Raw genomic sequence first — 14630 nt, 5'->3', positions numbered from 1 at the left:
TGGACACACACTTCCTGCAGAGACGGGTCAGTTTCCTGACCAACACTCGTCCTGTATGAGCCTCCGTTTATCCTCCAGCTGACAAGCTCCACCTACTGTAAAGATGCTGTGTGTAAAATTATAACTATTATAAATATTATATGATGTTAAAAAATTATGCCTAACCACCTCTTTAATGACACTGGAAATGAACCTACTTCCCCGACTTGATTTGGGAGAAAGTTCTAATTCTATGGAGCAATTTTGTAAATTATTGACCAATTTAAACAAACTGTGCTTGAGTGAAGAACTTGATAAAGACGTTAAAGAGCTTTGAATGTTGGAGGCTTCAGTGGGTTTCACCAAAGGTTTAACCAATTCAACACTGAATGAGCTTCATGTAAGAAATGCATTATAATAAACTCAAGTTCTGCAGCACAAGTGAACAGCGTGGACTTAATATAAGAACTGGATAATATATATATATATATATATATATATATAATATAATAGTATCACGTAATCCCTGCATGTTCTTTCTCATGTTTTTCCTTTGTGAATATTGAGCGTCTGTTTCTGTTGATCCTCCCTCTTCACCACTATCATCATCATCATCATCAGTGTCCTAATTTGGCTGTGCTGCTCTCTGCACATGCTTCATGTCTTGTAGCACGTCGTGTTGGCGAGTGTGTACACACACACACACACACACACACACACACAGAGAACTGGGTTTATATGTCTTAGTGAGGACATAATGCATTCCCTAACGCCTAAAACCAGGTCTCAACCCTTTAAATGTCCTCTCAAATATAGGTTTATAGGTTTTTTGGACCTCATAAAGATATAAATACACGTACACACACACACACACACACAGCAGCAGTGTTGTGATGATGGACAGAAATATTTATTGTTGTTGTCCTTTTAATTCCCCATCGTGTCTTTGTGTGAATTATGGCTACGACTTCCCGACGTGTCCTGACGCTGAAGCAGGACCAGTGTTTTCATACAGGAGTGACTTGTTTTTGCTTTTAAACGTCTTTGTGGTCCCTCCGTGTCTCTGTGGTCTGCTCCAGCCTCATGTTTCCTCACGGTCACTGAGATCTGCAGATGGGCTGACGCTCAGACGAGACTGAGACGAGGTGTCCGATCGTCTTGGATTCACTGTGTAGGATGTGGGACGACGTGAAGACGCGGTCCCCACTAATGTACACAAAGTGAAAGTGGGCACTGCACACGTATTTTTACACTCAACAGACGCCTGTTTTTGAGTTTTGGGTGTTTCTTCATCACTCGTTGTGTTTACAGCTGTGTTGATAGTGATATTGGCTTGAAACCAGCAGATATGACTTAACACGGACACATTTCACAGTAGTTTTCTAGTGATGAATATGAACACAAGGAAAACAGGAATATTATATATTTTTAGGATGTAGAAAGTGGAAGACACCACTCCAGGAAAACGCTTGTAATTATTTATCAACCATTTCTGTCTGAGATAAACTAAGAAATGAAAGTCAAAAACATGTTGGTGAGACGCAGCAGTCACACACACACACACACACACACACACACACAGAGCACTGTGCTGTGTAGTTACCTAATACCATAATAATAATAATAAGAAGCATTGTGTAGATATAGCAGCTCACAATATTTGTCATGTGAGGAGAGCTTCGATGTTTCCATCATTGTTGCATCCGTTCATAGTTACCGTGGTGATCTCTCTCTCTCTCTCTCTCTGTGTCTACCTCTGTCACAGTGCTTCACTCCAGTGACGTCACAGTTGCCGTGGCAACGGTGCGAGCAAAACAGAATCCCTCTCTGCTCAGAGGGGAGGCCCCTGCAGTACGTTTGAGTGGCACGTGCTCGTCTTTCTCTGTGTGTGTGTGTGAACATGATGACTACGTGACACACGTACTGTACATCTGCCTTGACATCTGTTTGCTGTGTGTCAGTGAACGTACCACCAGTGCTGTCTGTCTGTCTGTCTGTCTGTCTGTGCTGTAGTTGAGCAGAGAGAAGCACAGGTGGGAACATGTGACAGTGGTAAAGTAAACTCAAGAGCCAAAAATGAATAGTGGAGCTAAAATGTGACACAACAGCATGTTTTTTTTGGGGGGGGGGGGGGGGGAATTCACTGTCCAACCATCTGGAAAAAATGTGTATATTCATGTATTTAAATGTCAATTTAGAGACCAACCATACATATCTGAACCTGTTCAATGGGACTGAACAACTGAACATTTAAATTACCACCAAATCTACATTGATCTGGATGATCTAGTCTGTTAGTAGAATGTGTTATCCTGCATATGCATACCAAATTATGTTATCTTTATTTTTACAATTTTGCCCATTATAAAAGAATGGGGAAACTGAATGGGAACATACTTGGGTGATCACCTACCCATCACAAAAAAATCAGACTGATACGTTGAAAAACTAACAAAAGGACAAACTTCCAGAGTTATGTTATGGTTATGGAGATGGTAGTGGATATCCTACATACACATACCAACTTTTGTTCAAATCTGATGAGTTTTGACAGAGATATGACTCTTTCCTTTTACAGTTTTGACCATTCTAAAAGAACGGGGATTCTTGAAAGTTTGATCATGTTTTCTGACGTCATCAGTGGGCAGATTCTTACCAAAACTGAATGGTAACATACGTGTGTGATCACCGACCCATCACAAAAACATCAGACTGATCCGTTGCTAACAGAAGGACAAACTTACAGATAAACCCACACCCATGAAAACATAATCTCCTTGGTGGAGGTCAACTCAGAAAATGAAACATATAAACACATTGTAACACATTAATTTATGTAAAAATAAAGATAACACAAAATAAAAACCTCTCAAAATGATTTGTTTATATTTTATTTACACCTATTTATATCCACATGTGTGACATTGTCCTTTAAATTTATCAAACAATCTTTTACTCTCTCTTTGATCTGTGTCACCAGTGGAATTTTAACATATGCATTGATTTTTTAAATAAAGATTAGTATAAACATCCTCTCCCTCCTGCTTCTGCACAAATATAAGTATATACTCTATATATATCTTTTGACAGACACTGAGATGTTGCAGGTTAGTCCTCACGTGGCTGGTACATATATGTGTATATAAATATACATATTTAAACTGTATATAAACTGTCCACTGACTGTTGACAATCATTTCCATTTATATGTGGCTGTTGTTTTTCCATCTCTCCCTCAGGTCAGATGAGGTGATTCTTCAATAAGGAGGTGAAACTCTTTTCTAACAGACGGAGGAGACTTTTTAAAGACTATTTTTTATTTTTGAGACTTGTTGGAATACGTGAAAAGGTGCTCGTGTTAAAAAAGAAGAGGCCGACATGACGTCACAAAACCACTTTGCCTCTGTCTCATTACAAAACTCGATACAAGGATAACCATCGACCCATCCCCTCCCCCGCCCTGACGGCGCTCAAGGACCGACACACTCCGAGAATACCCCCCCACCACCACAAGCTTCAGGCAGCATGGGAGACGGGAGCTGGGTTTGTCTGAGTCCAGCTGAGTTTAACCAGCTGCAACAGTACAGCGAGTGTGAGTGTACACACACACGCACACACACACAAACACACACATACATACATATTATGTCTGCTGTATTATTGTGTTCATGTTGTGGGGACCTGGGTTTGATTTCACACTCACTTAATGGGAACTTCCTCCCTTATGGGGACATAAAAGTCCCCATCAAGTTGTTTGGTTAGGGTTCAGTTAAGTCACGGGTCGACAACCTTTAGAATGAAAAAAGACATTTTTGTCACCTCTCCATCCTAATAAAGTCAACTATTTGACCCTTAAAATTAAGATAATATCATCAGTTTGTCGCATGTATGAAATGTAAGAGCTACGAAAAGAAAACGGTTTACATTTCATTGCTGTTTATACCTAACCTCTTATGAAGTGGAGAAAAAATAAATGAAATAAAACAATATTTGGATTTTTATGTAGTTCATGCTTGAGTAAACCTGTAGACATTGGATGTGATGCATAAAAATATCAAAACACTTTTATTTACGCCTACATCTCTACAAAAAGGGCAAAAACCATGAAAATAAAATAAAAATAGACACATTGTTTTTCTCTTCAAAGCTACAATAAGCCACTCCAGTTCTTATTCTCAATGGGGTTTTCCTGGTTCAGGTTAAAGTAAGTCTCCACTAATGTAATGTCCAGACATTGTGTGTTTGTGTCCATGACAACCATTCATTACACTGTTTCCACAAACAAATTCAGTGGTTTTTAAGTGACTCACCTCTAAAAACCCTGCATCACCTGATTTTTAACTCTTTGTAATCCAGATTAGATGTAGTAAAAATGGCGACAGTCAAAATACAAATCGGGCCAATACAAATATAATCAGATTGGCCGATTATTATTAGCATTGCACAACATTATTAGTATGATATTGGTATCGGCCGTTACTTGATTTAAAACAGTAGGTTTGACTTCTATAGTGCCCTCTACAACTATTTTAACTTTATTGTAGTTATTTATTTTGTATAATGAAGAAAATGTATATCTCATATCTTTATATTACATCTGCTGTGACATGAGTATGAAGAATATTTTGTGAGTATTCACTAAAGAAAATCACCTCAAAGATCTAAATTTTGTTATCTGTTACCGGCCCAATCACTTCTGATTTATTGGATATCGGCAAAAAGGTTTGCAGGAGTGTATAATAACTTTAAAAATAAAAATAGGTGATTTTAAAAACGTTTAAAATAATTATTATATATGTACTTGACTTGTGGGTATTGCTTTACGGAGGCTGACGTAATAATATATTATATTATATTATATAAATAATAAATAATGATAATGTGTTGTGGGTTTTACTTCATATCTATTAAATAATGGCTTTTACCACGAGTGAGTGATTCCTGGACAGACGAGTTAAACCGTCTGTTCAAAGCTCGTTTGACTAACAAATGCTGTGACACCACAAGGCTCGTCCAGCAGGTGCATTAGTCAGTGGCGTCAATGTTTGCTCTCTGTTTTCAGCTGAGGAAGAATGCTGTTAGAATGTTATCCTAACAGCATTCTGAGTTGTTTTGATTAACTCTTAGAACACAGAGCATTTAGGCACATTTTTTTCATTACTCTGTTAAAACATATATACAGAGGCTAGAAGAGTGAGTAATATAGATCAAATAATAACTACTCCAAGTTTTTTGTTTATAAAAAATATGCGATATAAAATGAATCTTAACTTTGACACAACATATATTAGATTGAAGAGCGGGTTTGCTAGTTTGTATGAGTTTTTATTTTTTTGTAAATGGTTGTTTTAGGTTAGTTAGATGAGAGGTTTGATTCACTTAGATGAACCAAACCACTCGACCCCATAACCAATGTTATGTTTAACTTGCATAACCTCATGTCCCACAGTGTAAACAATAACAAATTGAAAACATTTTATTATGGAAATTTGCCATCAGAGAAAAAATAAACACACTTCATATGAACCCAAAAGGATTATTTATGTATGAAATAAACTACAAAGATTAAAACTCAGCACATTTTCATTCCAATTTTAGGTTAGTTTTATACACAATTCAGTTTCAGTTAGTTATCTTTTTTCTTTAAACTCTTCAAATGTTTTTCCAATGTTAGTTTTTATTAATCGCCTTGGCTATAAACGGACACACCCCCAGGACGTCCATACAAGGAGTTGTGTATTATTATTATTCCCACAGCAATTTACCAAAGGATTAGAAAGCGCCAAAGAAGGTGTAAAACCTTTAAGAACAAAAAAGAAAAACCTTTTATTGGTAGAATTACCTGGTCTGGTGTAGTCTGGTCTAGTCTGAGCGGTGTTCTGTCCTTCATGAGTCAGTTTTTCCACTGTAATCGAAATTTGTGACAAATGAATGTGAGCGGCTGGTCGTGAAAGATGTGACGTCCAGTGTCAGTGATGATGGAGGGAAAGGAGAAGAGAAGGAAAAGGCTTGTGTATCAGCAGCTGATCAATCAATCAATCAATCAATGAAGGTCTTAATGAAGGACGTGGAGGCAGCAGACACTCTCAGGTCATTAATAAAGACCTGTAATCAGATAGAACTGGGACAATTAATTGACCCAATCAATTGCGGCTGGTTTTGTTCATGGATGAATCTGATTTATATTTAAAAACATTAGCTGCTTGGAGCTTCACAGTTTTCTTTTTATATTCTTTTTATACTTATTTGAATGTGTCATTGATGATTTATGAAGAGTCTATTAAATTCTACTCTACTTAATTCTTGTTTTGAAGGTCTTCACATGTAGTTCGAGGCAGCAGCTAACGATTAATAACATCATCAGTGAATTTGATCAATTCATTATTCAGTTAGAAATCTTGCACACATTCAATTTCACATTTAATTGATTTTGTGCAGAAATTGAAAATATGGTTTAAAGACAGACATAATTTCCTCTATTTTTCTACCACAGACTCCACCAAGAAGCTGAAGGATGTTCTGGAGGAGTTCCATGGAGACGGAATTCTGTCCAAATACAACCCAGAGCAGGTGTGTGTGTGTGTGTGTGTCGATGTCCTCACTCTCACACTCTGACACACAACGACTGTACGCAGTGACGTTATCGATCCCGCTGATTCAGTGTGATATCACTTACAGAAAATGCTGAGTCACCGCTCGGCCACACTTTTTCAAACGTAGACACTGACGTCAGCGGATCAGCTCTCAGTATGACTCTGTGAAAATGTGTCCTGAAAACTTTTATTTTGTAGAATAATCGATACAGAAAACAGCGTTAACTAATGGAAATCATGGGATTGATACATTTTAAATCTGCTAAATCATGTGAAACGTGGCTCTATGTGATTTCACTTTGATTATTAGTTTTCCTGCTGTTAATATTTACTCTTTTTTTTTACATTTTATTTTATATAGTTTTCTGCTCACTCCACACACCAAAGTACATAGAAAATCCTCTGTTTAGCGAGCTAGGAGCATGTCAATTTAGCTAGCTAGATAAACAGTTAACATAGATAGATAGATAGATAGATAGATAGATAGATAGATAGATAGATAGATAGGATTTAAAAGATATTATTTATATTAATATTAATCCAGCAGGGAATTCAAGCATCCAGTAGCAGCTCAAATACAGGTGGCAAAAAAATACTATATTATAGAAAACGTAAATAAACATTTAAGTAAAAAGGACATCTTTCAATTATGAAAAATATTGTTTATACTACACTTGAAAGACATAAAGCAAATTTCTTCAGTATTCCTCTATTAAACCCCCCCCCCCCTCCCCCGCGTCCTCAGTATCAGTGATGTCATGATGAACAGCTGGGTGGACATTTGGCGCCACAGGAACCAGAATTAACGTCCATGTGGGATTTCTGAGACCACACTGTAGCTCAGCGCCGTGATGACCACATCGTTATATTTGCACTCACACCAATCCATGATTGTGAATTTTACTTCTCTATTTAGCACATTTTAGTGCAACACTTGCTTACCAGGATTTCTGTGTTCTTTTTACAGACAGTTTCCCAGAAATGAGGCTTATTTGACTTTCATGAAAATCTGTTTTTGTGCAGTGATGCTGAGTTTCCTTCACTGAACTCATTAGCAAACAAAAAGTAATGGCATAATTCTCTTTGATGAATGAGACGGTGGCAGAAAATGACACCCACACAGGGTTTTCCCTTCAGTCACACACTTCATCACAAACAGAGTGCAAATGAAGTGCAGTGGGCTGTGTTTTTGTCATTTTGTTTGAAAAAAACCCACATTATTGTATTCGTCTTAAAAGGGTCACACAAACAAAATCAGCTAAAAAACCCAAATACTACGAAAATAAAGATGTGGCCTGATCCATTTAAACTTTAAAGAAAAAATATCATACAATAAAATATAACAATAATGTTTCCACAGTCACAGAATGCAATACTCAGCTGAACATCAGAGTCTTCTTTAGATGTGTTAGATGTGGACAGGACAGAAAACCCAATAGTATTCAAAATGTAATTTAATCACATCAATCCAACTGTTTAAAAAAAGGAAAATAAATGAAGCATGTACTGTAAATGTGTCATGTCTTCCCTTGGGAGATATTTACAGACGGGCAGCATCGAATCTGTGATACTCGCTGGGAATTCACTCCGCTCTGGGGGAAGTGAGAGTTTCTAGAAATGCACTCTGTTTAAGGTAATAGATAAAAATGAGAAGACTGCATTTCCATGTTTTATCCTCATAAACAGAGACTGTGTATGAAGAATCCACATCCTCTTTGTTTTGAGGCCAAGAGATTCACAATCTGACCAGTTTTTCATGTCAAATATTGGATTCCCCTCCCTTAAATGGGAACATTATTTACAAAATTGACATTGTGTTCGACCGGAGAAGAGAAGAAAGCTCCCATTAAGACCATTAACTCCTCAGCAAAGAGTTTACTCACATTATAAATCAAATGAGAATTAGGGCCAATTTTTACCATAGATTTCCAGTCACACTGAGCTAATATACGACCTCGAGGTTTCACTTTTCAAACCCGGCGACCTCATGTATTTTTCTGAGATACAACGTTATATGATCAGAATGTCCATCTCTAGTGTGTGTGTGTGTGTGTTTCAGTGTATTTGCCTAAAGCTGAGTCTTGCACAGACAATTAAAGCCTCATGTTTTTATTTGGCCAAATAAGGAGAAGAGGAGGAGAGAGACATGAGTGATGATGAGTGTTCGGGGTTAGGTCACCAGACCTGAACTTGAGGCTGGATCTTCATCACGGTGTGTTCTCACACATGATGGGCATCAGTTCCGGCAGCTCCGAGCCCGTCGAGCAGCATATTTCCATGTGGTCACGGAGGAGGATCGGCTTCACTTTTGTCCTATTTTGGTGCAGACCAAATGTTCCCCCGAGCGGGAAAAAGGCGGGGGTTTCAGTTTGTTGGTAGTGCAGCCTTATTGTGTTTGCTTAGTTTATGTGCATTTACTGGATCCACGTCTGCTTGAAACCTGAGAGGAAATTGCTACCACGTTCAGCAGCAGCAAAAAACTGATATAATTACTCCCTCTGGGAGCAAATGTAAAACAAATACAGTAGTTAAGACACACTCGTCTTTCAGCGTGTCATTTATTAGACTGATAAGGGTTCAGGTTTGAGTAGAAATTAGAAAAGACATAGTCAGCAATGAACTTTCAGTGGAGACAGGACACAATTTAGCCACTTAACAAAAGTCTCACCTACAAAAACCTACATCAGTGTAAGTCTGCAATAGCTTAAAAATATGTTTACTGCTGTATCTCATTATTAAACAGACTTTTCTTCCGGGAAAGTTTTTCTCACATATTGCAAATTATTATTCACTCCCACACCAAATTCCATTGAAAAAAACAACGATTTTACATCACGGCACAGAGGAGTTGTTGATCTACCATTAAAATGTGTTGTTTTGTGACTAAGGTGTTTGAAACCCTTTGATCAGGTTAACCTCAGTGACTCAAACTTATCAAACAAAGCAGCAGGAGACCAGCAGCTCCTGTGTCCCCATGAACTCTATGGAGTTCAGTTTAAAAACTTTAGTTTGCGGGCTGTTTAATAGTGAGATAAAGTAATGGGCATATTGTTAATATTGTTTTTTTTTCTTAGGTGAGCCTTTTGTAAAGTGGCTAAAAATCTGTTTTCTTTTCATTTCCCAGTGGCAGCCATGTTTTCAGTGAATGTTAGCATGACGATAGCAAAGTTAGCACTGATTTTAACTCATACAACCACACTTTGTTGTTGTTATTGTGTGGTGTTCTTCTTCTCTTTGCCTGTTCTTCTTGCTCTGTGTTTATTTTTTTACCTTGACTTTACCCGAACTATCACTTTAAAGCACATATAGTTATGACATGGTCCTACATGTAGCGGGGGAATCAATTTATTGGAGGCCGAATGTACAACTTGTCATGTTTAGCTGTTTATCTAGTCAACTTTAGCTTGCGGCAGGTTAGCACCATGTTGTCCCAGTACACAAGTGCAAAACAAGAAATCAAAGTATTGAATTAAGGTGATGTGTTTGTCTCTAGGTGGCGATATAGGCATTTCCTAGTTTACATATTACGTCACAGATGACAACTGTAGCTATCAGCTGGTTGTTAGCATGTCAAGCACTATTCCACGTCTAAAAATAGCTAAATATTTCCATGGTAATGATTGGTAGTACATATTTACTTCTTTAAGCTAGCAAATTTGTACGGGAAACAATTTAATTTGTTCTGCGCATGTGAGGACAGTTACAATTTCCTGTCGGAAAAAAACCCCCCACCCAATTTAAAATCATCTGATGTTATGTTATATAACATTTTTAGCAGATATAAATTATATGTAAAATAAATACACTATTTTTAAACATTTATATTATCAAATACACGTTGTCTTTTGGTTTAAAGTAAAAATAAGAGCTTCTGATTTTGGCTTATTACTACTTCCTGTATCAAATACACGTGTTTATGTTATTTTAGTTTTTCATAGTCACTCCACAACTGTCGTAATACATTAGCGGTGACAGGAAGTAGTCATACTTTGCACATGTGTAGATTAAGTCGGGTTTCCGGTAACAGCTCCTAACCACAATGTTTTTCTTTCAGTCGTCTTATGTGGCTTTTACTTCTATTAATATCGCAGTCAAGGCCCGATGTTAATGGAGCAGTGAAACAGAGCATTTAGATCAGTTGAACGTAGACTTCTTCATACAATTTCACTTGGTGTAACATTTTAAAATGTATTTTAGAAGTCAGATTAACATAATAATTCATCATGTAAACACAGCATCTAAACCACTATCAGCTTCAACTCACACAAAACAGCTAACCCCTTCTCTTCTTCTACCAACTCCCTCTTTCCTCCCTTCCTTCTTCCTTCCTTCTTTCCATGTTTCTCCTCACCTTTCCTTTTCCAACTGTTAACCAGAAGCAAGACGTTCTCAGCCAAGTAAGCCTCAGCCTGGCTGCTCTCTCTGCATGCTGTGTGGTGTGTGTGTGTCGACAGACTGCATGAACATTCTGTCCACTAACATAACCTAACCCGACCTTTACCCTCTGCAGACGCTCTGTCTCTGTGCCACAGGTTCACCGGCTCCTCCGGCTCCTCCGGCTCCTCCGGCTCACTGCTGAGCTCACCACGCAGGGATGTTAGAACATGTGTTACACGTTTTATTTCTAATTCATGAAGCCTCCAAACTGCAGGATTATGTGTGGATATTATGTGGATCCAGCTCCTCCGTGCTTCCCCTCGACAGATGTTCCTCGTGGTCATTTGACTGGTCTGACATTTCACTGACCTTTCAGTCCACAAAGAACATTTTCACTGCCCACATGACATGATTTATTCTTTTTTAAATTTAATTAGTTTTCTAATGGGGACTCACAGCGGATAAGTGGGTAGCATTGTTGCCTCGCAGTACGAAGGTCACCGGTTTGAATCCTGGTATGTTTCTAAGAAGGTCTGTGTAATTTGGTATTAAATATGAAGTCCTTACTGGTTCTGTTTAAGATATTTTTTAAAGATAAAATTAAGAAATAATGCATGTTGTGATGCGATCCACGGTTCTCAAACTGTGGTGCGTGTACCACCAGTGGTACGCGAGATTCCTCTGATAGTACTTGGAAGAAAATCAGAAATACTGTTCTACTGTATATACCAAGGTATGACATTTGTTTAGGAATACAGTGAGCTGACTAAACAATAATAATAATAATGATAATGACTATTTTCCCACATGTGCAATGATAATTAGGCGTGGGTCAACAATATCCATTTGGTGATATATCGTCGTCCCATCTCGTGCAATACAATAATCGATACGCCTGATGTTTTAATTAACAATTTAAGGCGCTCTGAAGTAAACGGTCCATGCTAGTTTAACTCACCAGGCGTCACTACTTCATGTCTCCTCATGTTGGCGCTGCTCAAGTGAATGAGGGGAAACTTGGGTGGAAGTTACCTGGCCTGACCTCACGTTTTTGTTTTCTTCAGTTAGACAGATATCGTCATGTATCGCTATATAATTGTCTCGCAATATATTGATTATCACAGAATCGTTGTATCGTGATATTATTGGTGTGGTGGACCGTGTATCACATATCATATTGTATCGTGAATTAGCTTCATAGACATTTTACATACATGTTCAGGTTGGTTTAATAGTGTCAGTATTATGTCATAATTATAACGTATCTCTTTTTATTTCTTTGCCGCTGCATTTGGTGACAAAAGAAACAGAAGTTCCATTCAGAATTAGTTGTAAAAAGGATTTAATGACTTGAAATCAGATCGAGCAGGTTCTCTCCGGGTTGTCCAACTTCCTGTCACAGTCCAAAAACATGCAGATTAGGTTAAGTGGACACTCTAAATTTACTTGTTTGTCTCTGTGTCCAGGGTGTGACCCCGTCTTTCTGTCCAAAAAAAGTGTCAATATGGAAATCCCAGATATACTGACTGTCACTGGATAAAATGTGTTTCAGAGATAAAATTATGGATCCCAGCTTCAAACCTCGCCATTTATAATTTTTTTTTATTAGATATCAATAAGCGGCATGTCACAGCAAATCAAAGATGCAGACGTTCATTTCAGGGCAGAATCGACGTGAATCAAAAACTCATCCATCATCTGTGGTTTTTGTCGTGAACTTCACTTTTTATGTAAAAGTTCTCAAGTTTTAAATCCTGTCACTTCTCCCTCTCCGTGCAGCCCATCGACTACGAGGGCTTCCAGCTCTTCATGGCCACGTACCTGGAGAACGACATCCCAGAGGAGCTGTGTCAGCACCTCTTCACCTCCTTCAAGAGCAAGACGGGCGGCTGCTCCCCTGACCAATCACGAGCTGGGACCAGCTTACTGGGTACGCCCATCGCCGTTTCTTTTTTTTTTCACATGACTGAAGACAGAACTATTTAATATTTTCATGTTTAGTCAACCATAACTTTTATGTAGGCGGGGCTACAAGCCCGGGGGGTGGGACTACAAGTTGTCTAAATCACACGAAGACTCGGAAGTCGATACGAGATCTTGACGGCAACATGACATAACAAAACAATGGTGAAACTATTTTTAAATTAGGGGTCGACAGATATCAGTTTTTCATTCCGATATCGATACCAATAGTAAAAAAAGTTAATGAGGCCGATAAATGATATTTGGAACCGATTAACAATGAAAGTCTCTGTCAAAATTATTTTATTTTACCAACTCCAACATCAAAAACTCGGTTTAAATTCCCTTTAAAGTTCATGAGGCCAGGCCGATAAATGGTCAACCAATTAGATTCAATGTCCTCTGTCCCCCATTTTTTCCTTTCACCCCAACCTGTCTTGGCAGATGCCTCACGTGTTTGAGCCTGGTTCTGTCAGAGATTTCTTTCTGTCTTCCTGTGCGGTTCTGTGTGATTTTGACAACTAGTTCCGCCCCCTGCATATAACCCCTCCCACATATAGCCCTGCCCCTTGTCTTGTCCGACTTTGCTCGAGAACCTTGAGTCATAAATTGTTGTTACGTTTCTCAGACAGTCTGTGTAATTTGGTGCTAATTATTCTGGAAATGAATGACAAATCACCTCAGCACAAAAACACTGACCTGTCTCTGTTTACACCACAGACAATAAAATAAATCTGCTGTCACCTCGCGTTTATCTCTTTAATCACATCAACATTGACTCTTGTGGGGGAAAAAGAGGAGCACAGATTTCGCAGTGACCAGAGCGTCTGTGGCGTCGTAGGTTGTGTGTGTCTTCGTCCGTCTGTCCGTCCGTCCATGCGTGGGCTGTGACTCGGTGTCCTCGCCGCAGAGAGCAGCTGAACAGACAGATGGACTGTTGAATGAGAGTCTATTTCAGAAGGTTCAGTGTTTGTAAAATTCACATTTATTCATGTTTCGTATTAATACACTTACACTGCAAAATGTTCATTTTTACTAAAAAGTAAAATAAGCCTAATTTCTGAAGTCTGTGAGTGTGTGTGTGTGTGTGTGTGTGTGTGTTTGTTCTAAAGTAAATTAAATCAATAATCTTGACTACAGATTACACACTTTATGAAATAAATTAACTTTATCTTCATCATATTTGCAAAGATTGTTGTCGATAAAGCCTTTGGTCTGGAGTCTGCAGCATTGTCAGTGTGTGAAGGCACAGCCTGTGCTGCCACCTGGTGGTGATTTCAGATCACATGATAAAAAAGTGTTATTTTATTCATCGTCTTTGTGAAGCTGGTAATCTGAACAAAATAGAGAATTTCCGAGCTAAAATGAAAGCAGGCTCACTCACACAGTGCGTCATGTGACCTCAGGTTGTTCTGCTGTTTGTCACAAACATAAAGAATTGTCTTTTCTTCTTCTTCTTCTTGACTGATGTTGTTTTGTTGACCACCTGAAATCGTCTGACCACAGAGGTTCGCTCCATTGACGCAGGAATCTCTATTCAGACTGAGGTGGCCTGTGCTCCCATCACAGGTACCAGAGTCACGAGGGCCGTGACGGCTCTTTGTGGCTGTAAACTGCTGCTTTATCACTGTTTCCTGTGCTTTTGTGGTTGTGGTTCAGTGGAAAGCTCAAGGCTTTTATATTATTTTGTCACAGTGGAATTTATTTGACCTGCTTCTT

The 14630-nt window shown here is 38.5% G+C and overlaps 1 protein-coding gene across 5 annotated transcripts in view; it reads left to right on the top strand.

The window, feature by feature from the left end:
* Positions 1–14630, top strand: part of LOC131453485 (diacylglycerol kinase beta) — an 89390-nt gene that overhangs the window by 7888 nt on the left and 66872 nt on the right. Inside the window, exons 2-7 of one of the 5 annotated variants that reach the window (XM_058622476.1) lie at positions 1745–1830; positions 3219–3571; positions 6473–6549; positions 10949–10969; positions 12729–12879; positions 14418–14480. In XM_058622476.1, coding sequence (XP_058478459.1) covers positions 3505–3571; positions 6473–6549; positions 10949–10969; positions 12729–12879; positions 14418–14480 — 379 coding nt within the window. In that variant the 5' untranslated portion in view covers positions 1745–1830; positions 3219–3504. The remainder of the gene's footprint in view (positions 1–1744; positions 1831–3218; positions 3572–6472; positions 6550–10948; positions 10970–12728; positions 12880–14417; positions 14481–14630) is intronic. The other 4 variants (XM_058622477.1, XM_058622475.1, XM_058622479.1 and 1 more) reach the window with 4 other exon arrangements.

The sequence above is a fragment of the Solea solea genome, chromosome 2, assembly GCF_958295425.1.
Source record: "Solea solea chromosome 2, fSolSol10.1, whole genome shotgun sequence".
NCBI classification, from domain to species: Eukaryota; Metazoa; Chordata; class Actinopteri; order Pleuronectiformes; family Soleidae; genus Solea; species Solea solea.
Note: the sequence above shows the minus strand (reverse complement) of the source record. Positions and strands in the feature narration are given on the sequence as shown.